At 55.9% G+C, this 24,485-nt stretch overlaps 2 protein-coding genes and 1 non-coding gene across 4 annotated transcripts in view; 2 read left to right on the plus strand and 1 right to left on the minus strand.

Annotated features, from left to right (window-relative positions):
- Positions 1–451: 451 nt before the first annotated feature.
- TRNAP-UGG (transfer RNA proline (anticodon UGG)) lies at positions 452–523 on the plus strand. Its single transcript has one exon. It is a non-coding gene; the product is annotated as a tRNA-Pro (tRNA).
- Positions 524–3,086: 2,563 nt separating this feature from the next.
- On the plus strand, positions 3,087–11,381 carry OPN1SW (opsin 1, short wave sensitive). Its single transcript, XM_077837610.1, has 5 exons — positions 3,087–3,432; positions 5,172–5,340; positions 6,058–6,223; positions 9,731–9,970; positions 11,259–11,381. Exons 1-5 carry the CDS (start codon positions 3,087–3,089, stop codon positions 11,379–11,381), a joined length of 1,044 nt encoding a protein of 347 aa, XP_077693736.1.
- Positions 11,382–21,477: 10,096 nt separating this feature from the next.
- Positions 21,478–24,485, minus strand: part of CALU (calumenin) — a 29,527-nt gene continuing 26,519 nt past the window's right edge. For both annotated transcript variants that reach the window (XM_077837634.1, XM_077837624.1), the window contains exon 7: positions 21,478–24,293. In XM_077837634.1, coding sequence (XP_077693760.1) covers positions 24,189–24,293 — 105 coding nt within the window. In that variant the 3' untranslated portion in view covers positions 21,478–24,188. The remainder of the gene's footprint in view (positions 24,294–24,485) is intronic.

Here is a 24,485-nt window from a genome sequence, read left to right on the forward strand (position 1 = left end):
AACGTCACATGTCAGGCTGCGCCGTGCACGGCGCCCGGCTGCTACTGATCAGCAAATGCTGAGTTTTTAAACAGCTCACGAGGCATCCCTCGTGCAAACCAGTGTGCAGGCTGTGAACACGGGGTGTGTTCTGTCACAGCTCCCCCCTCTCAGCATGGCTTATCGCCAACGCAGCAACGTTCCTAAAGGGAGATGCAAGCAACGGGCCCCTTAAGCAGCCAGGGATTGGTTTTGTGGGGCTCTGGTTTGCTGGAAGTGGCTTGACTCAGGGTCTAGTGGCTATTGTGTCTGAGCCACCCAACGTGTAAACTGTAAATGCTGTAAAGTGTGCCGAGGAGCCGGGGGAGATTGCTCTTCAGCTGCTTAAACCTCAGAGGCCACATGGTCTTGTGGTTGCCAGCACTGCCAAGGTCTCCTCTAAGACAACATCTGGCAAATGCTTTTCCCAGCTGGCTTGTTGGTCTAGGGGTATGATTCTCGCTTTGGGTGCGAGAGGTCCCGGGTTCAAATCCCGGACAAGCCCATTTTTAATGGTTGGGGGATCTGCCAGAATCATGTAAGCTCATGCTCAAATAAATTGGTTAGTCTCTAAGGTGCCACAAGTACTCCTTTTCTTTTTGCGAATACAGACTAACACGGCTGTTACTCTGAAACCCCCAAGAAGAGGAGCTCAGTGAAGAGGAGGAGGAATTTTATTGCCTAAAATCCATGGCTGTGCCCAGCCTGGCTGCCAAGGCCACGTCACAGCTGGATGGGAACGATTAAGGTTCCCCCACTGCAAACTTTTCTGATGCTCAATAGAGCCAGATGGTTTGGGGTCTTCTCCTGCCTGGCCGATCTTAGCGCAAAAGCCAGGGGTGGCCCTTGGAGTCCCTAAGTGCCTCCCCAAAGCTCCCCACCCATGTTGCTCTGACACCCAACATTGCGGGCGGCTGGTTTCCATGGCCGGCTCCGCTACAGTTTCTATTCGGCTGCCAAAGCCGAGCTGATCTCAGGGGTTGGAATGTTTCAGCTGGTGCCAGTTAATATGCAAAGGAGAGGCGACCCCGGGGAAGCTGAGTTGTGGCCTTGGAAACCAGGTTTGGGCACTGCTGTGCTATACTAGGGTATTGTAAGGGCCCCGCTGTGCCGGGCAGCCCCATGCCCCGGTCACCTCCCTGCCACGCTGGGCAGCCCCAGGCCCCGGTCACATCCCCGCTGCGTCGGGCAGCCCCGGGCCCCGGTCACTTCACCGCCACACTGTCCTCCCCCCATGCTCCATTTTGGTGCCATGCTGTGATGTTATTGACATAATCTGTAACTGTAGACCCCTGTTGCAACCACTGTTATATATTTGCAGCAAATATTGTACAGAGGTTGTCGTGTGAGGTGTCTATGGAAAGGTTAGGACTGGCTGGGTAGGATTATGCTGTCTGTATGGGTGTACCGTTGTTGTAGTTGAAGTGATGAACATTGGCTATGTACTTGTATCTCAATGTGCTTGATTCTAAGTAGCCTTACATTATGCAAGGCACTGAATTTAGCCCTGAGTAGCCTTAGTAAAGCACTTGGTCAGTTTCTAGAGAAAGAAATTTGCAAATTTCCAATCAAGAAACACTTAACTGACAATGGATTTTGGGAGACACCAATCCACATCTGAGCTCTCCTGAAAACGTTCAAACTAACATGTAAGCAGTGGCGTCCGCTGGCAAACTGAGTCATGCAGGGACATGTGACTTGCCCATGTGACTCCAAACTCCATTTTGCTGTAATTTTCCACAGTAGGAACAAAGAGGGGATCTTACACCTGGAGGAGACTATAAAAGGCTGATGCCTCATCTCCATCTTGTCTTCAATCCTGCTTCCTGCCTCTGGAGGGACTTTGCTACAAACTGAAGTTTTGAACCAAGGACTGAATGACCCCTCCCAGCTGGGGACGTTCTCCAGAGACTGGATTTGAACCTGCCGTTTATTCCATCACTGCCACAAGCCTGAACCAAGAACTTGGCCATCACTGGATGTCATTGATTCCATCTCACCCATCCTAGCTCTCGTCTGTATCTTTTTTCCTTTTATGAATAAACCTTTAGATTTTAGATGCTAAAGGATTGGCAACAGCGGGATTTGTGGGTAAGATCTGATTTGTATATTGACCTGGGTCTGGGGCTTGGTCCTTTGGGATCGAGAGAACCGTTTTCCTTTCACTGGGGTCTTGGTTTTCATAACCAGTCGTCCCCATAATGGGTGGCCCTGGTGGTGATACTGGGAAACTGGAGTGTCTAAGGGAATTGCTTGTGTGACTTGTGGTTAGCCGGTGGGGTGAGACCGACGTCCTCTCTGTCTGGCTGGTTTGGTGCCTTAGAGGTGGAGACCCACCAGTCCGGGGCTGTAACTGCCCTGCTTGCAGCAATTTGTCCTGAATTGTCACTCTCAGAAGTGTCCCACCAGAACCAGCCTCGTTACACGTGCACAGTGTGGGCAACCCTCCCCCAGCTGTTTGGGCACGTGCTGAGCCCGGCAGGATGGGAGAGGGGGGGAAAGACGGCAACAGGAAATGTAGGCTCCAGATCTCTCCTGCCGCGAGAGCCCGGCGGAGCCACAGACCCCAAAGGGAAAGGCTGGGAGCCCCCTTTCAAATGGCTTGGGACAGGGTCCGAGGGGGAACGCGCTGGGGTGCACGGAGCAGGATGCACCTGCCGGGACTGCTCCGTCTCCTGGCGGAAAAGAGGGAGGCAGGTGACAGCCGCCCACTGGGGTGCCTCTGGATTCACGGCCCCCACGACCCACCTCCCTGAGGTCCGTCCACCCAGCCCCACTGAACAGAAGCAGGCTGCCAGCCGCCCCCTGCCCTTTCTCCCCCCGGAATCCCCTAGAGTCCACACAATCGGCTCCCGGCTGCGCAGCCAACAAGATTACCCTCTCAGGGGGTTTAGGGGACAGGAGGTAAGGGGCTTAGCGCCCCTAATCCCAAACTTTGTCCATAGGAAGCTCAGGCTTAATGCCTGATCCCCCCATGAGCCCTTAAGTGGCTTGTCCCCTCGGGGATTGTATATTAGAAGGGGGAAGGGAGCCGGGGCAGGCTCCGTGCAGCGCTCCCGGCCAGCAGGATGTCGGGGGAAGAAGACTTTTACCTCTTTGAGAACATCTCCTCGGTGGGGCCCTGGGACGGGCCCCAGTACCACATCGCCCCGCTCTGGGCCTTCTACTTCCAGACGGCCTTCATGGGCTTCGTGTTCTTCGCCGGCGTGCCCCTCAACGCCATCGTCCTCGTGGTCACCATCAAGTACAAGAAGCTGCGCCAGCCGCTCAACTACATCCTGGTCAACATCTGCCTGGGGGGTTTCATCTTCTGCACCTTCTCCGTCTTCACGGTCTTCATCGCCAGCTCCCAGGGCTACTTCATCTTCGGGCGGCAAGTCTGCGCCCTGGAGGCCTTCCTCGGCTCGGTCGCAGGTAACTCAGGGAGAGGGGCCGCGGGCAGGCCCCAGGGGGGTCCCAGCAGCCGTGGGCTGCGGCGTGGGCTCAGAGGGGGGGCACTGGGGGGCACTAGTGAAGCCGGTGGACCTCCAGCCATTTGCACCAGCTGAGGGTCTGCCTTTACTTTCTAATTGCTTCCCTCCCCCGCCGCCGGGGCCTCAAGGGGAGGCCGCTCCGCAGCGGGGGCTGCTCTGGGGACGAGGCAGACGCGAGCGGAGGCAGGAAGCGCTGGGCAGCCCCGGGGTGCAGATCCAAGGCGTTTTAAAAGCCTGACGCGCCCCTTTGCAGGCACAAAACTTGTGCGGAAAGGCCGGTCGCCCTGACGGCTCGTGCAAATTGGGGGACTGCACACGCACACAGCTGCTCTGGGCTATCGGGCCCTGTGATCACAAGCCTCTGAGTGCCAGGAGCTGGGAGTAGGCGACAGGGGCTGGATCACTCGAGATTGCCCTGTTCTGTTCGTTCCCTCTGGGGAACCCGGCACTGGCCACTGTTAGCAGAGAGGATGCTGGGCTGGATGGCCCAGTCTGGCCGTGCTTATGGTCCTGTGAGCACAATTAGGCAGCTGGTTTCTTTTAACGATCAGGCCCAAGTAGAACCGAATGGGGGTGGGATGTCCCTAGGGGAAATCAAGAGCAACAAGGGGGGGACGCTGGCAGGCAGTCAGCGGGGATGGGGCCCCCAGGCTTAAGGTGTTGGGCCAACCTTCTGTGGTTCCCCTGGGATGCCCACATGACCTACCGCTCCGGGTGGAGATGGGAACTGGGACGGGGTGGGAGAAGAGCTGAGGAATCCATCTGGAGAGGAGAGCAGGCACCTCCATATTCCCAGGGAAGCCCCAGGGCAGGCAGGGTCGGGGTGGGAACCCTCTTCAGCCATCCTGTTGCTGTCCTTTACTGCATCTTCTCCGGTCCCCGCAGTGCCAGGCATCAGAGCGGGCGCAAGCTCTGAATGCATGGCAGCGTCATAGTTCCCGAAGGGCCCAACACCCACGAGGGGCGATTTCCTGCTGCCTTCACCGGAGGCTGGACGGAGCCAGTCCAGGGGAGCCCTGTGCAGACAGGCTGCAGCCCTGGGAGAGCTGCTGTGCTAGGCTGCAGAAGGGCAGGTGACCATGGCAGCCTGGCAGATCCAGTTGCAGGATCGGGGCCAGAGATTTTCACCTTCATTCACAAACTGGCCCCTGGGGTGACCAGGCTGCTGTCACCGCTGGCTTCGCTCCAAAGCCAAACCCGAGTCCGGTGGATGTTCCACAATCCAGGGGGACGAGCTGAAGGGGGACGAAATGACTTTCCAGGCAGCTTCTGCTGCGACCCGCCCCTTCCCGTCCCCAGATAAACTCACCCGGCTCCCCAGCCCTGCTGAGATGCGAGGGGAGTTTCCACCAGCTGTTTCCCTGGGTCACTCTGCGTGCAACAAATGCATGCGGAGAACTGGCCGTCCCCCACCCCGCCACCTGTGTCCAGAAGTGTCTGTGGTGGGGAAGCAGGGGTCTGGCTACTGGAGAAAAGGGAGAAACATGGGGCAGAGGTTCAACAGGACAGCTTCACGTCAGCTGAGCTCCTCTCAGTATCCTGTCCCTGCACCCCAGGACACCAGCGAGGTGGGTTCGGGGGTCCCTGGCAGTGTCATCTGGGCACAGGGAGAGGCTGGAGGCTGCAGGGGGATGCTGGGCTCTGGGGCTGTATGGGTTAATCTCCCTGTGCCTTCCCCAGGCCTGGTCACCGGGTGGTCCCTGGCCTTCCTGGCCTTTGAGCGCTATATCGTCATCTGCAAGCCCTTCGGGAACTTCCGCTTCAGCTCCAAGCACGCCCTGATGGCGGTGGCGGCCACCTGGGTCATCGGCATCGGTGTCTCCATCCCACCCTACTTCGGGTGGAGCCGGTAGGAGCCGGGCAGGGAGCTGGGGGCAGGGGCGTTCGAGAGGGAGGAGGAAGCTCCCCTGACCAGCCGCCCTAGTGTGCCCTGGGCCTGCCTCTTTCCAATCACCTTGCCCAGCCTCGTGGCATCGCCTGGCAAACGCCCCTGCCAAGAGGGAGCAGATGTGGGGGGCCTCCCCAGCCCCATGGCAGAGTGCCTGGCAGGCTGAGCCGTGAGCCAGCTCTGCAGGGAGCTGGTGGTGTGCAAAGCCTCTCGCGCCGAACTGGTTCAGAGGCAGCTTTGCCAAGCGCCGGCTTCGCACCTGGGCTGCCGCCCCGATGGCAGCACAGGGGGCTGGGCTATTCGGTCTGATCTCTGGGCTCGAGCTCTGGCTGGGCAGGGCACGCGCCGGTCCTGGGACGTGTTCCCGGCCTGAGAGGTCAGGAGCCGTCAGGCCTCAAAATCTCGTCATTCTGATTCCTCTCTTGCTCGCACATGGATGTAGTAGCCAGGCTCACGATCGGCCTGGGAGCAAGGAACCTTCTCCCCCTTGCCTGTGCAATCGCTGTGCTCCCGGGAGCAGAGGGACTGCTTTCTGCTGGGGAACAAGCCACGCCAAACGGGGCGGGGGGCGGCTGGCCCTGCCCATCCCGCCGGCCCTGGCCAGCGGAGGTGGTGGGCTGTGCCGGCTGCAGAAGGCCGAGCAAGCTCTGGGGAAGTGCCGTGCCCTCTGTCTTGCAGGTTCATCCCCGAAGGCCTGCAGTGCTCGTGCGGCCCAGACTGGTACACGGTGGGGACCAAGTACAGGAGCGAATACTACACCTGGTTCCTCTTCATCTTCTGCTTCGTCGTGCCCTTCTCGCTCATCTGCTTCTCCTACTCCCAGCTGCTGGGCGCCCTGCGAGCCGTAAGTACCCGCTGCAGAGAGACAGGACGGTGAGAGCCAGGTCATGCTGCTGGTTCCCAGGGCACCTGTCCGCTAGCAAGTGTGCGGAGTGTGTGTGAGATGGGAGGGCTGCACGCTGGCGAGCGGGCGGTGTGTGTGTGAGACGGGAGGGCTGCACGCTGGTGAGTGGGCGGTGTGTGTGTGAGAAGGGAGGGTTGCACGCTGGCGAGCGGGCGGTGTGTGTGTGAGACGGGAGGGCTGCACGCTGGCGAGCGGGCGGTGTGTGTGAGACGGGAGGGTTGCACGCTGGCGAGCGGGCGGTGTGTGTGTGAGACGGGAGGGTTGCACGCTGGCGAGCGGGCGGTGTGTGTGTGAGATGGGAGGGCTGCACGCTGGCGAGCGGGCGGAGTGTGTGTGAGACGGGAGGGCTGCACGCTGGCGAGCGGGCGGTGTGTGTGTGAGACGGGAGGGTTGCACGCTGGCGAGCGGGCGGTGTGTGTGTGAGACGGGAGGGTTGCACGCTGGTGAGTTGTCGGAGTGTGTGTGAGACGGGAGGGCTGCACGCTGGTGAGTGGGCGGTGTGTGTGTGAGACGGGAGGGTTGCACGCTGGCGAGCAGGCGGTGTGTGTGTGAGAAGGGAGGGTTGCACGCTGGCGAGCGGGCGGTGTGTGTGTGAGACGGGAGGGTTGCACGCTGGCGAGCGGGCGGTGTGTGTGTGAGACGGGAGGGTTGCACGCTGGCGAGCGGGCGGTGTGTGTGTGAGACGGGAGGGCTGCACGCTGGCGAGCGGGCGGTGTGTGTGAGACGGGAGGGTTGCACGCTGGCGAGCGGGCGGTGTGTGTGTGAGACGGGAGGGTTGCACGCTGGCGAGCGGGCGGAGTGTGTGTGAGATGGGAGGGCTGCACGCTGGCGAGCGGGCGGAGTGTGTGTGAGACGGGAGGGCTGCACGCTGGCGAGCGGGCGGTGTGTGTGTGAGACGGGAGGGTTGCACGCTGGCGAGCGGGCGGTGTGTGTGTGAGACGGGAGGGCTGCACGCTGGCGAGCGGGCGGTGTGTGTGTGAGACGGGAGGGCTGCACGCTGGCGAGGGGGCGGTGTGTGTGTGAGAAGGGAGGGCTGCACGCTGGCGAGCGGGCGGTGTGTGTGTGAGACGGGAGGGTTGCACGCTGGCGAGCGGGCGGTGTGTGTGTGAGACGGGAGGGTTGCACGCTGGCGAGCGGGCGGTGTGTGTGTGAGACGGGAGGGTTGCACGCTGGCGAGCGGGCGGTGTGTGTGTGAGACGGGAGGGTTGCACGCTGGTGAGTTGTCGGAGTGTGTGTGAGACGGGAGGGCTGCACGCTGGTGAGTGGGCGGTGTGTGTGTGAGAAGGGAGGGTTGCACGCTGGCGAGCGGGCGGTGTGTGTGTGAGACGGGAGGGTTGCACGCTGGCGAGCGGGCGGTGTGTGTGTGAGACGGGAGGGTTGCACGCTGGCGAGTGGGCGGTGTGTGTGTGAGACGGGAGGGTTGCACGCTGGCGAGCGGGCGGTGTGTGTGTGAGACGGGAGGGTTGCACGCTGGCGAGCGGGCGGTGTGTGTGTGAGACGGGAGGGCTGCACGCTGGCGAGTGGGCGGTGTGTGTGTGAGACGGGAGGGTTGCACGCTGGCGAGCGGGCGGTGTGTGTGTGAGACGGGAGGGTTGCACGCTGGTGAGTGGGCGGTGTGTGTGTGAGACGGGAGGGTTGCACGCTGGCGAGCGGGCGGTGTGTGTGTGAGACGGGAGGGTTGCACGCTGGCGAGCGGGCGGTGTGTGTGTGAGACGGGAGGGTTGCACGCTGGCGAGCGGGCGGTGTGTGTGTGAGACGGGAGGGTTGCACGCTGGCGAGCGGGCGGTGTGTGTGTGAGACGGGAGGGTTGCACGCTGGCGAGCGGGCGGTGTGTGTGTGAGACGGGAGGGCTGCACGCTGGTGAGTGGGCGGTGTGTGTGTGAGACGGGAGGGTTGCACGCTGGCGAGCGGGCGGTGTGTGTGTGAGACGGGAGGGTTGCACGCTGGTGAGTTGTCGGTGTGTGTGTGAGACGGGAGGGTTGCACGCTGGTGAGTGGGCGGTGTGTGTGTGAGAAGGGAGGGTTGCACGCTGGCGAGCGGGCGGAGTGTGTGTGAGACGGGAGGGCTGCACGCTGGCGAGCGGGCGGTGTGTGTGTGAGACGGGAGGGTTGCGCGCTGGCGAGCGGGCGGTGTGTGTGTGAGACGGGAGGGTTGCACGCTGGCGAGCGGGCGGTGTGTGTGAGACGGGAGGGTTGCACGCTGGCGAGCGGGCAGTGTGTGTGTGAGACGGGAGGGCTGCACGCTGGCGAGGGGGCGGTGTGTGTGTGAGAAGGGAGGGCTGCACGCTGGCGAGCGGGCGGTGTGTGTGTGAGACGGGAGGGTTGCACGCTGGCGAGCGGGCGGTGTGTGTGTGAGACGGGAGGGTTGCACGCTGGCGAGCGGGCGGTGTGTGTGTGAGACGGGAGGGTTGCACGCTGGTGAGTGGGCGGTGTGTGTGTGAGACGGGAGGGTTGCACGCTGGCGAGTGGGCGGTGTGTGTGTGAGACGGGAGGGCTGCACGCTGGCGAGGGGGCGGTGTGTGTGTGAGACGGGAGGGTTGCACGCTGGTGAGTGGGCGGTGTGTGTGTGAGACGGGAGGGTTGCACGCTGGCGAGCGGGCGGTGTGTGTGTGAGACGGGAGGGTTGCACGCTGGTGAGTGGGCGGTGTGTGTGTGAGACGGGAGGGCTGCACGCTGGCGAGCGGGCGGTGTGTGTGTGAGACGGGAGGGCTGCACGCTGGCGAGTGGGCGGTGTGTGTGTGAGACGGGAGGGTTGCACGCTGGTGAGTGGGCGGTGTGTGTGTGAGACGGGAGGGCTGCACGCTGGCGAGTGGGCGGTGTGTGTGTGAGACGGGAGGGTTGCACGCTGGTGAGTGTGATTGCTTTGCAGCTCTGACAGTCTGAACGGGTGATATTTTGCCTGTAGCTGGTCTCCGATGTTAGAAAATGCCGGTCCGTCTAGTGAGGAGCGTGCCAAAGAGGCGCCCAGACAGACGGACGGACAGGTGTCCTCCACAGAGCCCCCACCACTGGGACAGTTCAGAGTTGCTTTTCTAATACCCATGGCTGCAGGGACCGGTTCGTGGGCTTGGTCTGTAACCCACAGTCAGGGCCTGCTGCCCCCACAGGGAGAGCGGCTCATGCCAGTGGCTGCGAGTGCCCTGCTCTCAGACTCGGTCTCAAAGAAGCGTGTGTTTCTGGTAACTAAAGCCCGGGCGGATGGGGCATTGTGACTCCTGGAGGAAGCCCCCGGGGATGACCTTCTCCCCGTTGGAGTCGGAGCTGGGGCCAGGCGAGCAGCGGGGTGGGAAATCAGACCTGCCACGAGGAGACGAGGGACCGTCCGGCCGATCCTACCCTGGCTCAGCAGCCCGGCTCTCCGGAGCTACCCCGGTGGAGGAGGGGGCTAGGGAAGGGGTGCCTGGGAGCCTCCTGCTCACGCCCGGGGGCCCTGGTGGGTTGCCTGCAGGTAGCGGCCCAGCAGCAAGAGTCAGCCACCACCCAGAAGGCGGAGAGGGAGGTGTCCCGCATGGTGGTGGTGATGGTGGGCTCCTTCTGCGTCTGTTGGGTGCCCTACGCGGCCATGGCCATGTATATAGTGAACAACCGCAACCATGGCCTCGACTTGCGCCTCGTCACCGTCCCTGCCTTCTTCTCCAAGAGCTCCTGTGTCTATAACCCCATCATCTACTGCTTCATGAACAAACAGGTGAGCGTTTCCTTCCTTCCGTCCCTGGTGGGCAGCGTGGCTCGGCGTGCGCCACGGACCAGGCCTGCCCCGGCCCACGTCCCGGGGGGGTCCCTGAGAGCGGGATCTGGAGCAGCCCAAGTCCCTTCCCAGGTACAGCCAGGATCGGATCTGGAGAAGTGGGGTGGTTGCCCGGAGGGGTGCACGGAGCCTGCCCTGGCGGTCACTGGGTCATGATATTAACCATGGGCCCGACATCAGGCCTGGCTGAGAGCAAGGGCAGGGCAATGGGGCTGTGCTGACGCCAGGTTCTGCTCGGGTCCCTGCTCCGGGTTCCCAGGACATGGCCTGGGGGGCAGAGGGCATGGCCAGCACTGTACCCGGGAGGAGAGCAGAGGGCAGGCAGAGAGTCTGGGCCTAGGAGTCATAGAGTTTAAGGCCAGAAGGGCCCGTTAGATTATCAAGTGTGGCTGCCTGCCTCGCGAAGGCCATGACCAGCCCCCAGACACCCTACGGGGAGCCCAATGACTTTGTTCCTCGGGGAGCCACAGGCAGAGAACAGGGGAGACCGAGGCCTGGTCTACACGACAAAGTGAGGTCAGCTTAGCCAACTTGCTCAGGGCTGTGAAAAATGCCTCGTCTTGTGGGAGGTAATTAAGCCGATGTCAGCCCTGGTGTAGACAGTGCTAAGCCGCCGGTAGAAATTCCTCCATCAGCCTAGTTGCCACCCGAGCTGATTAGGCGTGAGTTGCCCAGGCGAGGCCAGCCGGAGACCTCGCCCCATGCTGCTGAGGAAGGCGAAACCCCCTCGGTCCCTGCCAATCTGGGGGGAAATTCCTCCCCCACCCCAACTCGGGGGTCAGCTGGAGGCTGAGGATTGGCCAGACCCGCCAGGCGGGCACTGAGAGAGAGGGCTCTCGGCACCACCTCACAGCACGAGCCTAACATGGCAACGCAGACCCCCCCAGGCGTGTGGGCACTTCCTTGTGGCAGCCCGCGAGCCGAGGCCAGAGGGCTAGCAGCAGGCGCCTGACCCGGGTGGGGGGCAGCGCAGCAATGACCCCGGTCCCCCTTCGGGATGCTCCAACCCACAGCCAGAAGCACGTGCTCTGCCAAACGGCGTCCCTGTGCAGGGGGCAGGGGGCGTGCCGCGACCCTTTGTGGAGCAGGTTTGCTGAGAGGGGGGCGGATGTGGCTACCGGGGGCTGGATGGAAGCATCCTGTGGGCAGTTGCCCCCCCGGGGGTGGCCAGCTGGACCACCCCGGCCAGTCTAACGGTGCAGGGGGGTGGCGCTCTCTCCCCGAACAGTTCCGCGCCTGCATCATGGAGACGGTGTGTGGGAAACCCATCACGGACGAGTCCGACGTGTCCAGCTCCGCCCAGAAAACCGAGGTCTCGTCCGTCTCCTCCAGCCAGGTCAGCCCCAGCTGAGGAGGCTGCGGCATCTCCCGGAGCCCTTCCCGGGACACCCACGCCCAGGGGGAGCAGGCACCGGGCTCCAGCGCGGGCTCTGAGAGGAAGCCCCGAGGCCCCACAGCCCGGCCCCACGGCTGCGCCTCCGACACACTGCACTGTAAATTTCAATTGGTGAGCTGGCCCGCGCTCACCGACCCCCCGATGGGAGGACGGATCGAACCGGCTGGGGAGAGCAACCCCACGCTGCCCCTGGGGGCGCCCCCCGTTGACCCTCCCCAGCTGCTGTCCCCCAGGCTGAGTCTGCCCCTGGCACCGGCAGCATGGGGCAGGCTGAGTGGTGAGAGGGGGGCAGGGCAGCTTTGCCGTCTCCCAGCGTCCCCCCGTTGGGTCTGCTGACCGGCCGTCATCGCTCCTTCGTCCAAGCATGGCCCCGCCGACCCAAAGGAGACCGCCCCAGCTGGGGAACAGCACACAGTGCTTGGGAGGGGGAGGCAGGCAGAGGAAGGGGTAGAGAGGCAGTGTGTGGTCAGTGGTTAGAGTGGGGGTGGGCTGTGCATCAGGACTCCTGGGTTCTATCCCCAGCTCTACAAGGTGAGTGGGGTACACAAGAGGAATGGGGGTCTAGTGGGTTAAAGAAGCGGGGAGCTGGGCATCACGCTGCCTGGGTTCTATCCCCAGCTCTGGGAGGGGAGTGGGGTCTAGCGGTTAGAGCAGGGGGGCTGGGTGTCAGGTCTCCTGGGTTCTATCCCTGGCTCTGGGAGCGGACTGGGGTGTAGTGGTTTATAGTGGGGTGCAGGATGGTTGGGTGTCAGCTCTCCTGGGTTCTGTCCCTGGCAATGTCCCTGACTCACAGTGTGAAAGTCACTTGCGCTTTCGGTGGCTCAGCTGAGAAATGGCTGATGGCACCGACCCCCCCTCACATTGGTGAGGTCGGCCCCCCTGGGTGTCAGGTGCTTTGAAATCTCTTGCCGAGTGTTGCACCATTGTTGCGGTGAGGGCAGCTAACGGCGCCTTGCAGTCGCAGTTTCCTGCTCCCCTGCGGGAGCCAAGCCCGGGATTCTGGGGACAGGCAGCATCCTCTGGCCAGCACTCTAGGGCCCATTCCTCCACTGCATCACCTTTACCCATTCTCCCCACGGAGATCAGAGCAATGCGGGGCTGGAAGGGACCTCGAGAGGTCACCTAGTCCAGCCCCCTGCGCTGAGGCAGGACTAGGTAATCCTAGATCGTCCCTGACAGGTGTTTGTCCAACCAGTTCTTAAAAACCCCCAGTGATGGGGAATCCACAACCTCCCTTGGGAGCCTGTTCCAGAGCTGAACTACTTAGGGAGGTGGTGGAATCTCCATCCTTAGAGGTGTTTAAGGCCCGGCTTGACAAAGCCCTGGCTGGGATGATTTAGCTGGAGTTGGTCCTGCTTTGAGCAGGGGGTTGGACTAGATGACCTCCTGAGGTCTCTTCCAACCCTAATCTTCTAGGAGTCTATGAACTACCCCGAGAGTAAAGAAGTTTCTCCTAATATCTAACCTGGATCTCCCTTGCTGCAGATTAAGCTTCTTATCCTACCACCAATCCACATGGAGAATCATTGATCCCCATCCTCTTTATAACAGCCTCATATCTGAAATCTGTAGCAGGTCCCCCGTCAGCCCTGGGCAATGCTTCCCCTGCCATGTGGTCACAGCTCTGCAGAGCCATTCCCCACTGCTCTCCCCAAAACTCAACAGAAAGGGTCTCCAGGAGCAGGGTCCGGGCGCCATATGCCCCCCCGGCCCTGACACTTTGTCAGCATCCTCCTCTTCCAACAGGAAAGGCAGAAGAGAGAGCGAAAGAAGAAGTAGACCCAACCTCTTGTTTTAGCCCAGACAGCCCAGAGGCCAAAAGGGTGGGATTGACATCATCTTCTGCCCCCCTCACTTGGGACACCAGCGTGAGCCCCCTGGCTCCCTTCGACTGAGAATTGCCCCCATTTCCTGAGTCACTTTACCCATCACCCCTGAATTTGTCTGGCTCATTCTGGGTGCCAGGGAATTGAGAGGGCCCATTTCTGCCCTGTTGTACCCCCCTGAATTCAGCGGGGCTTGCAGCAGGTTTGGGGGGCTGGGATCTGCCCCTCAGCCAGGGTTAATTAATTTGCATGCTAAGGAGCCAGAAGACAGGAGTGTAGCAAAACAAAACAGCTGACCGGAGGGGTAAGTCCAAACTGCCACCTCCTTGCTGTGACTGGTCCCTTCGCGGTGGTTGTGAGGGTCTGAGCACCCAGGTCTCATGCACCCCAGGGTGCAGGTGGGAACAGCGCCAGAGAGACGCGGCCAAGGTCACCCAGGGCATGTATGGCAGAGTCAGGTCTTGAACTCAGCTCTGGCATCCCAGCGCAGTGCCTTAACCACAAGCTCCGCCCCCAACACAAACCGCCTCCCAGGTGGCGTGGGGTGTCAGCAGGCATAAGGGGGTGTCAGGTGCCCAGATACCACAGTGAGGGGCACAGCATGGTACAAGCACAGACCTTCCAGCTGCGCTGAGACTGGGCCCCACGCTGGGATCGGGGTGGGGTATTTATATACCCTGGTGGGAGTTGGGGAGAGAGGATGGAGGCTACACCTGGGCATGGTCTAGGGTAGGGTGAGAGGGCACAAGCTAGGCTCAGGAGGGAGGGAGCTATCCCTCAGGGGATGGAGACGGTACCTGGTCCCCGCCCAAGGTGATGGGGCTGGCTGGTAGCCCTGGCTCTCCCTCTGTGTCTCTGTTGTACTCCCCAAGGCAGCTCTGGGGCAGGCGGGGAGGGGGGGTCTTTTCTAGAAGCCCCAGGCCCAAGCCCACCCCCTTCCAGAGGCCAACCCAGGTCCTGTCTGTTCTCGGTGGCTGTTCAGCACTCCCCGGCACTTCTGGGGAGGTGTGCCCCATTCTGAGCTTGGCCCGCAGTGCCTCTCCCTACAGCCCAGCAGGGCTAGTGTGTGTGGTTTGTAAAACACCTGGGGACCCTGGATGATCCAAAGCACTGTGTGCAGGGGAAGGAGGCGTCTCGTTTCCCTCCCGTTATTGGTGGGGTCAACACCAGTAGCTTCCCCACCTGGTCCTCTGCCAGACCCCGCCAAAGCGAGAACCTCTCAGCAGTCCCACTCATTACACAGGGGAATGTCCATTCTCTTGCAATGCAGGGGTCCGGGCTCTGGAATCCAGAGTATCTCCTTCTAATCTCCTTCAGCGATTCACCTCAACCCCCGGACGCTGCGGGCCAGGGCAGAGTCCCAGAGCCGTGCTCCCAGCATACGTTTGTATTTAAATCTACAGAGCAAGTGCAATACCTGCAAACCCCTGTATCCCCACTTGCCCATTTGCCTTGTATTCATCCTTGTAGCGCAGGGTAATACTCTAGGAGCGGTTATGACAATAAAACAATGCGAGTGGGCTGAACGCAACACGGTGGTGGTGAGCCGTTTTGTACCCGTCAGCCCGCTAAGGTCACAGGAGCAGTGAGGGCTCTCCCAGGGCTACCTGTTCCCGGGGGATGGGACGGTGGCGACTCCCAGACCAGGATTAGCTGGGCCTGGCCCAGTTTCCGACGGCTTCATTCCGGGCAGCGTGCTCGCTTGCAGAACCGCACCTGTGCGTACAGCTGAACCCATGAACTTCCCCATTAACGCACAATCAGGTTAAAAAAGGCAAATGACCTTTCCCCGAGAACGCGCACGTGGCTTCAGCCTGACCTAGCATTTGCCCACGGCCAGAGCCAGTGGTCAGTCCCAAACAAAACCCAAGCCTTCGACGGCTTCGGTATTTGCCTTGTGCAATCGCTATTATCAAGGGCACTCACCTCAACCAGGAGGCTGCCTGGCCCTCTTTGCAGCCACATGCTTTGCTTTTCGCTGTGGGTAACAAACCTTCACAGGTTAGCAGAGCCACGGGCAGGGCCTGTTCCTTCTTCACCCTTGCTACCATTGCTACAAATCATCCCAACGATGACATTTGGACGACAAGGGTTCCAGGACCAGCCCTAACGCAAGGCTGGGCTGGCTCCCTGTGGAACAGTTACAGACGCTCAACCCCCTAGGGACAAATGCTTCCTTTGCCCCAGAGCTGAGCAGAACTTGAAGCCGAGCCCCACATTTAATGAGATGGGGAGGTGGAATTATAAAACGTCTGTATTTTACCCAGCGTTCTAGCTAGGCACTTATCAGCCCTTCATCACTGTCGTGTCTGACCACCTCACAAGTGCTAATGGAGTTTGTCCTCACCCCCACCCCGACGTAGGGAGACATTATCCCCAATTTAAAGGTGGGGAACTGAGGCACAGGCTGGGTGAAGTGGCTTCTCCAAACTCTGGAGAACTCAGGAATTGAACTCAAGCCCAGTGCAGCGCCCTGACGACTAGAGCATTCTTCCTAACATCAAGTGGGACAAACGCTACCTTTTAAAAGAGCAGAGAAAGGATATGACAGTGCACAGGGCTGCAGCAAGCTGTGTGAAAGGGCTGCTAACTAGAAGGTGTGCAGACCAACAGGAAAGTGGGATCTGGTCGTTAACAGTGACTGTGGCTTCCAGTTTAATTGACTCACACTTCCTCCATTGGTGGGACGTCAGACCAGTGAGGCCGTCAGATGCCACTTTTCAATGAGTTTGGATCCAGTTAGCAACACGGTCGGGTCTAAATCAAGTTTGGGTTCAAAAACCATGGTCAATACTTGTACCACATCAGCGATGTACCACATCAGCCTTGGTCTTCCCAGAGACGAGACGCCTCTTCTGAGTGTGGGCTGGGCTCCTTAACCTTCCCCATGTAACCAGGCTGACCTGGCCTTCCCGCCATGTTCACCAGGGGCAGGGCATCACAGTGGGCCTGCCCTCTGTGCCCTGCTGAGGCACACTGGGTGAGCTGCCCCACTTTCCCAGCAGCACCGTAGGTCTGGCTGCACAAACATAGGGGAGGCAAGTTTTCGGTGGTGACATAAAACACACCCTGCCCCCAAGCTGAGTTGGTGTAAATGAGTTGGGTGAGGGCATCTCAAAGAAGTTACATCAAGTCCTCAGCCCGGAGGGATCCTGTGATAAATAAAGGGGGGAGGAGGGTAGCTCCCTTTTATGGACACCCAGCCAGCCAGTAGCTATAACATCCCTCTTAGTAGCTGTTCTCCACTTGCTTTACCTGTAAAGGGTTAAAAAGTCTCACTGCGATGCATAGGTAAAAGGAAGGGAGCGGGCAGCTGGTCAAAAGAGCCAATGGGAAAGCTAGAACTTTTTAAAATTGAGAAAAAACTTCCCTTTTGTTTGTCTGTTGTTTTTCCAGGGAGAGGCAAACAGGGCAGCAGCTATGCTGTAAAAAGCTTAGGGCCAGGTACAAAAACTTATCAAGATCATACCTAGAAACTGCTCATTTGAAACCCCAGATATGTACGTAGACCAGGAATTGTCTAGGAAGACGTGATGAGGTTTATCCCTTTGATTCCTTTATGGCTTGTGGACTCCTCTGTGCTAACCCCGGTGCTTTTGTTTTGCTTGTAACCTTTAAGCGGGACCTCAAGAAAGCTATTTTTGGTGCTTAATCCTTGTAGTTACTCTTTTAAAATCTAGCAATAGCCTGAGTTCCCAGATGTATTTTCTTTCTTTTTTTAATAAAATTTACCTTTTTTAACAACAGGATTGGATCTCTGTGTCTCAAGAAGGTTATGCACGTTTTTTAATTAGCTGGTGGCAACAGCTGATTTCTTTCCCCCTCCCCCCATAGCTCTTCCCCGGAGGGGGGTGAAAGGGCTTGAGGGTACCCCACAGGGAGGAATTCCCACGTGCACCTTCCTGGGTCCTCAAAGGGGTTCTTCACTTGGGTGGTGGCAGCATCTACCCATCCAAGGTCAGAGAGAAGCTGTAACCTTGGGAGTTGAATACATGCCTGGAGTGGCCAGTATTTAATTTTTAAAGTCCTGATTTCCCACTCGAAGTGCCAGAGTGAGGAATCAGCCTTAACAGATCCTATGGAACTGGGACATACAGACCCTTCCCACAGACCCCAGAGAAGTGGAGGAGAGCAGACAATAGAAATCCAGCCGCCCACAGCCTGCGACTGCACTGCTCCAAAGGGGCTGGGCTTATGGGACTTAACACAGAGGGCACGCGAAGAGCAGGACAGATGGGGATGGTAGTGCCCTAAGCAACGTTTGACAGCCCGGGAAGGCTTTAGATTTAGAAAAGGGCAACAGGCACAGGGTAAGGACCAGTGAAACAGGTACATTACACCAAGACACCATATCGAGATAATCTCAAGCATTCATACATAAGAACAGCTATGCTGGGTTAGACCAATGGTCCATCTAGCCCAGTAACCTGTCACCAGTACCACATGCTTCAGAGGAAATGAACAGAACAGGGCAATTTATCGAATAGTCCATCATCCTGTCATCCACTCCCAACTTCTGGCAGTCAGACGTTTAGGGACACTCAGAGCAGAGGGTTGGGTCCCTGCCCATCCTGGCTAATAGCCATTGATGGACCCATCCTCCAGGAACTTTAGTTCTTTTCTGAACCCTGTATTAGTTTTGACCTTTACAATATCCCCTTGCAACCAGTTCCAAAGGCTGACTGTGTTGTGGAAAGAAGCGTTTCCTTTTGTTTGTTTTAAACTTGCAGCCTGTTTTAAACTTGCTGCCTGTTAATTTCATTGGGTGAGCCCTGGTGCTTGTGTGATGTGAACAGGTAAACAGCACGTCCTTATTCACTTCCTCCACCCCATGCAGGATTTTACAGACCTCTCTCATATCCCCCCTGTGTTGTCTACTTTCCAAGCTGAACAGTCGGAGTCTTTCAATTCTCCCTCCAGACCCCGAAGCATTTTTGTTGCCGTCTCTGTACCGTTTCCATTTCTAATGTAGCTTTCTGGAGATGGGGCAACCAGAGCTGCAGGCAGTGCTCAAGGTGTGGGCATGCTATGGGTTTATAGAGAGGCATTATGATATTTTCTAATTATCTGTCCCTTTGCTAATGGGGCCTAACATGCTGTTTGCTGTTTTGACTGCTGCTGCACATTGAGCGGACGTTTTCAGAGAACTCTCCGCAAATTTGCAATTTCTGATTGGACAGTTCAGGAAGTTGTCAGCTGAGGCTAATACTTTGGGGGAAGAAAGGGAAGTCCAGGGGACGCAGGAGGTAACTGAACGCTTTCCCTCTCCTCTTTGGACATGCATTGATGATGGCTCAAGCCCAACATGCAGGCAGCCTTCCTGATGCGAGGGAATTTTGACAAGATTCCTTCCATTCCACTAATACAGTAACACGGGGAACCCTACTGTCGTAAGCCTCTGTGCGTAGCGCGTGTGAATGTAATTGTGGGGAACGCCTGACCTGTAGAGCAGTGGGATGCAGTCATCCCTTGTGGAACATGTTGGCTCCCTTTCCCTGCCTCCTGTTAAAGCTGGCCTGAAAAAGGGCTGCAGCAGCATCCATCTGTCAAAGTCACCAGCACTGAACAGTGGCCACAAACTCAGCCAGGTACCAGAGGGTGGAGGCGGAAATGCAGGCATGGTAGGAGATCAGGGCCGGGGAGCAAAAGGGGCTGGGGGAGGCAGTGAAGTGCCAATTCACCCTTCATACTGAAATAGGAGAGATTGGTACCTAACCCAGGAATTGTTTCCATCACCGTGATGAGAAGGCACAAACATTAAAGAGCCTTTGGGTTTCTTTCCCCAGGAGAGGCTGGTGTAGCCCTCCTCGGCATGCTTCGGGATTTTACCTATTTTCCTCCCTCTGGCACATTTTAAAATCCCTGCATCACAGGCACTTCACAGCCAGGAGGGCACGAAGATCCCTCTGGACCCTCAACCAAAATGGACGTACAGCAGTGCTTGCTAAAATAGGGTTAGTTGACTAAGTATCAGTTGCAGCTCCAGCTCTCGTGGTACCATGATCCCTCTGGGCTTCCAGCAAGAACGGGAGAGACAAACGCTGCTATTTCCAGCACAAAACACAGGCAGAAAGAACTTTTAACAGGAGTTTCAGGCCTTTACACAGCAGGGGTGGGAGGGGGAGACCTTTTTCCTTTGCAGGTCACCTCAAACAATACAAGGACAGCCAGCAGAGTGGCAAAGGGAAAGTCAGAGGCAGCATAAAAATATATGCAGCAGAAATCTGAAATGTGATGGGGAGTTTCCGAGGTTGAGACACGGGGAGATGACTCCAGCTGGCAGCGAATACAGTGGAGAAGGTGTTTGCATCAACCGGAGTCATTTGTTGTCGAACAGGCACAAAAGTGGCCAGTGGCAACTGAACACAGAGGGGGAAAAGGCGACAAAGACCCCGGCATAAACTGAAGCCTGTCTATGGAGCAGTTTTTATAGCCAGGTGCCCCCATTTACTAGGGCAAGTGCAGGGTCTGATCAAGGAGCAGAAGGCGGAGCTGGATCCCTGCACAAAAGCGAAGCTAGCGGAAAGGTTTGAGAATGGGAGTGTCATGCCATGGCAGCTACGGACATGCAGCCCTAGCCTTGGAATCCTCTTTCCCAGCACAATGAAACCTCCCTTGCTTCAGATCTCTCATCCCCACCTTGGGTGTGGGCATATTAAGTCCCTAAAGTAGTGTGTGAAATATGGGAATCTATACAGGGGAAATCCTGCAGCCCTTTGCTGCTTAGGCCTTCAGCCAGCTGCATTATTTATAACACATAGGGCAGGGATCAGGTCTTCCTCTTGGTCTAAAGCCTTGAACACACCAGCACCCTCTGCAAACCACATGCAGGAAACCAAGCCACAGCATTGTGCACAGGCTCTGGTCTGGAGACGTGGCGATAGAGAAGGCTGATAGAGATAGCTGCAAGAGCTGGGAAAGGTCATCCAAAGAGAGAATAAAGATCAGAATAGCTAAGGCAGTGATACACACGGATAATGCTGCAGAAGTGGCAATGTGCAGTGTCTAACCCCAGGAGATGGTCACAAATGACCCCACACTTACAGAGATCGGAGCAGAGGGCCTTGCCTACGCTAGGAAATAGCACCAATTGGATCCACTGTGCCTAGGCTGATCATGGTTTAGCTGCAAGCACGGACAAGGACATACCACGGTCAGCCCCAGTTCACCTAAAAGCTGCTGTTTCCTAGTGTAGATGAGTCCAAGGAGATGGAGAGGAAACGGAGCTCAACTCCTACCCAGCATCTCCAATCTCATTTAAGTTGTCCAAATGAAAGTATTCTCTGCCCGTAACTTCAGATGCTGCATCTGTGTCTATACAGCCGCCAGCGGTTCAGCTTTTAAACAGACATCCAGTAACAGATGCCTGTTTTCCAAAGGAAGGTCATCCAGCATAGGTAAATATTAGATTGTATCGACCTAAAACTGCAATGGTAGTTCCAATTTGAGACATTCCCCCCGCAACGTTAAAAGCAAAGACTATTCCATGCCAGCAGTGACAGCATCTCAATGCTAGGAGAGCAACCCCTGAACAGCTCGGGGCTCCTGAGAATTGCATCGATGGAAAGTTCTCCGAGTGACTTGTTCATGTGGTTGTGTGCTAGAGGCAGTTTTATCTTCACCTAGTATAAAAACCTTCTAACTTGCTGGCTGACAAAGCAATCTACGTCAGTGTATTCTGCTTAACTTTACAGTGTCAATCTGTGGAACTCATTGCCAGGGGATGTTGTGAAGGCCAAAAGTACAACTGGGTTCAAAAAAGAATTAGATAAGTTCATGGAGGATAAAGTCCATCAATGGCTATTAGCCAAGAGGGTCAGAGATGCAACCCCATGCTCTGGATGTCCCTAAACCTCCAACTGCCAGAAGCTGGGAGTGGACGATAGGAGATGGATCACTCACTAGTTGCCCTGTTCTGTTCATTCCCCCTGAAGCGTCTGGCATTGGTCACTGAAAGAAGACAGGATACTGGGCTAGATACACCATTGGTCTGAGCCAGTATAGCCGTTCTAATTTTCTTAGCCCATTCAGGATGCAAGTCCATAAACTGAGCCAGGGCTCTGCTCCCACAAGGTACAGTTTTATAGAAGTACTTATTCTCGCTGCAGCACCCCACTTGCACTGTTTCTTAGTGACGACAGACTACAAATCATTCCAATACAACTAACAGATCATTCCTAGTCTCAGTTGCTGAATGATAACACACCACACATTTGAAGCCACAGTGAATGTAAACAGTTTTATTGAGACAGATTTACGTCTGACATACATTATAAAAATCTGTTTACACTCTACAAAACAAACCTAGAGGATTAGCATTCATGGGAACAGATACCTTGGGTGTGCAATCTGTTTTTCACCAGCTTTACATTTGCGTTGATACATACAGTAGAAGTGGGAAAACGCTGAGATTAAACTGATGTGCATCGCAGAGCACTGAATATGGCCAAACCTCTCCTGATGCTGAACATATGAAATAGGTTTTACTTTACTGGTGAAAGAATTAGTGTTTATAAAGTGTCTGCACCAGTCATTAGTGCTGACAGCAGCCGTGCAAACTTCTGCCACATAGCTCTGTAAATGCATCTCAATTGTGACTTTGAACAGCACTAGCCCATTTCAAAGTCCTGAGCCTCACACACAAGGACACCCAACTGTGTCAAAACCACATGGAGGTTTTATGATGGGACGAACGGAGGCCAGGAGGAAATGGAATTCATTTTAAATGTGAGACCCAAAAGCAGCTTGGGTCACCAGAAATGTGAGGCTATGGCCTTTCTGTAGTGAGCCCTATCACTGCTGCATTACCTGGCCTTCATCCCCTCCAGATTCCTTTGCTATGTGTAAGTTTTGTTTATTAGAGTAGGATTCTTCCTGGCTTTATCCCAAAACCATAAAGCACATCCAAGAGTCAGAACACCCATACTTCAGGGGTGAACACTAAAGGCACGTATACCATACAAATCTCATATACAATGCTTGATTATGATTTGATCCATTGTCTCAAGTTATATCAAAAGTGTGTTATTTGTAGAAAGTTACAAGAAATAATAGTACACATACTTAATGTTTCAAGCCTTTAATCCTTGAAACAAACCAATTTAAAGAAAAAGAGGCCCAAGTTTATTACAGTTAAGGGGCCAGAAGAGGCTGGCGTTAGTGTTTACAGGACTATATAGTGAAGGAAATGACCTATGTTTGCAAACACAGTGATTGCTTTAGACGAATTTCAACACTCCCCCACTAGGCTCCACACATGAGAAGTGCAAGTGACCCACTAAGCTGTGCAAAATGGCACTCCAAGAAAGAGTCACCAGCTAAGGTAGAGAAGTCATCTCTTGGCAATCACTTATCTCTGGCTCTCTAACAGCAGTTCTCCCTGGTTAAAGAAAAAAGCATAAGAAAATACCTCAGGATACAACGAAGTAAGTGGTTTGCCTTCTGAGGTAAGAAAATCCCTGGTAAAATAGGCAGCATATGGTTAAAAATTCACAAGAAGGTAAGAACACTGCTGCAAAGCTTTCTACTAATACTGCTGTTTAACCACTGCACAGGAGCAGAACACACAAAGGTTAATTTCAATCTTCAGAGTTTTTATTCTCTGGTTTCTTGTAGCCTTGTTGTTTCTTAGTTATCCTCTTTTGGCGCATTTCATCTTGAGGTTCCTAAACTGACAACCTAGCCCCGGTTTGTTTTTGTTTTGGCAGGTAAAGGCACTTCAATGATGTATGATTTGCAGGAGTCTAATGGTTTAAATAAAAAGGGAGCCTCTCCCATTTCCATCCCTAACCCCATGGAGCAAGCAGCACTCATCCACTTTGTTCCTTGCCTTAAGGGACCAATTTAGGATGAGCCACTTTTCCTGGTTGATTTCCCTGTATAACATACAGAGGGTCACATCAGGTCAGCCTCTTGCCTCATCTAGTAGGGTCACATGGCTTTGATTAACTACGTACATGGAAGCCATATGGATTCAGAAGAATGTAATGCACAAGTAACTTGCATTTACAGAGACCCTGCGGCAAACACAAAACTCAGGCTGAGGATTTTAGCAGCATCTGCAAGACGGCCCCACCTCCCAAGTATTTCTGGATGGAAAGCTTCAGATCACACTTGCTGTATTAGTTCAAATTCCTGGAGCTCCGAGAATAGCAAAGGCCTCATGAAGGAATGCTCTGGAGAAGAGCAAGCACAGGTTTGTCTTGCTGCCGCCATACACCATGGTGCCTATTTTGAAGGGGTCTGCAAAGCAGGAATGGCCAAAAGGCAGTCTGCAGTCACACAGAATCCCCCAATTCTACAGTGCTGTCCACAGACAGACAGCTCCCAGCATGCAATGTTCTTGACTTCGTGGGACAAGATACAGCATTGCATTTTGGGAGAATGTCTTTTGCATTGAAGATGACTGCAAAGTGCTCAGTTGTAGCACATTGTGTGTTGCCCTTGGGCTCCGAACAAGCTGCCATTGTGGCCCTCAGGCTGAATTTGCATTCCCCAGTCTAAACAAACATCATATAGCTTTGTTCCTTGACCTTATTGTTCTGTGGCTTGTAAAAAATTCTGTAGCTATGTCTATACAACATTAAGGGGGATAGAGGGAGGTGGGGCACTGGGGAAGGAACTATCATTGCTCTGCAGCTAACTTTTCAGGATATGCATTCTTCATTTCACACGGAACCCAAACAAATACAAAAATAAACAGAACTTGTTAGACATAAAACAAAGTGTAAATCTAAAAACCACAAGTGTTATCATTACAGAGTCACTTTTCAGAACACCATGTCCCCATCCCTTTGGGAAAGGAAAAGGGGACAGGACAGGATTTTTCACCTCATAGCCTGAAATAACAGTCTCAGTAGTGAAAACGTTTCTCATGTTAATCCAGAAACTGTAAAAAATAAATTACTTTTAAGAAACAGGTTTCTCTGTACATGTCTTAAAACTCATCGTGTCGTACTAAGGCTTCCCCGAAGTCTGTGGCCTGGCTACCCACGAACAAGTCATACTTGTCAACGATCTCCTCTTTGGTGAGTTTGCCATCCTAAAATTAAAAAGAATATGTTAGTCAAGTTTATTATGGTAGTGGCTAAGGAGCAGCCAAGCATTCAGCTCCCACTGTGCTAGGTGCTGGACAAACACAGCAGAGGAGACTGTCCCCACCCTGGAACAGACCAGACAGACACATGGTTGGGAGAGGGGTGGAATATACAAGCAGAGTGAACAATGTGATGGT

The sequence above is a fragment of the Eretmochelys imbricata genome, chromosome 1 (assembly GCF_965152235.1).
Source record: "Eretmochelys imbricata isolate rEreImb1 chromosome 1, rEreImb1.hap1, whole genome shotgun sequence".
Lineage (NCBI taxonomy): Eukaryota > Metazoa > Chordata > Testudines > Cheloniidae > Eretmochelys > Eretmochelys imbricata.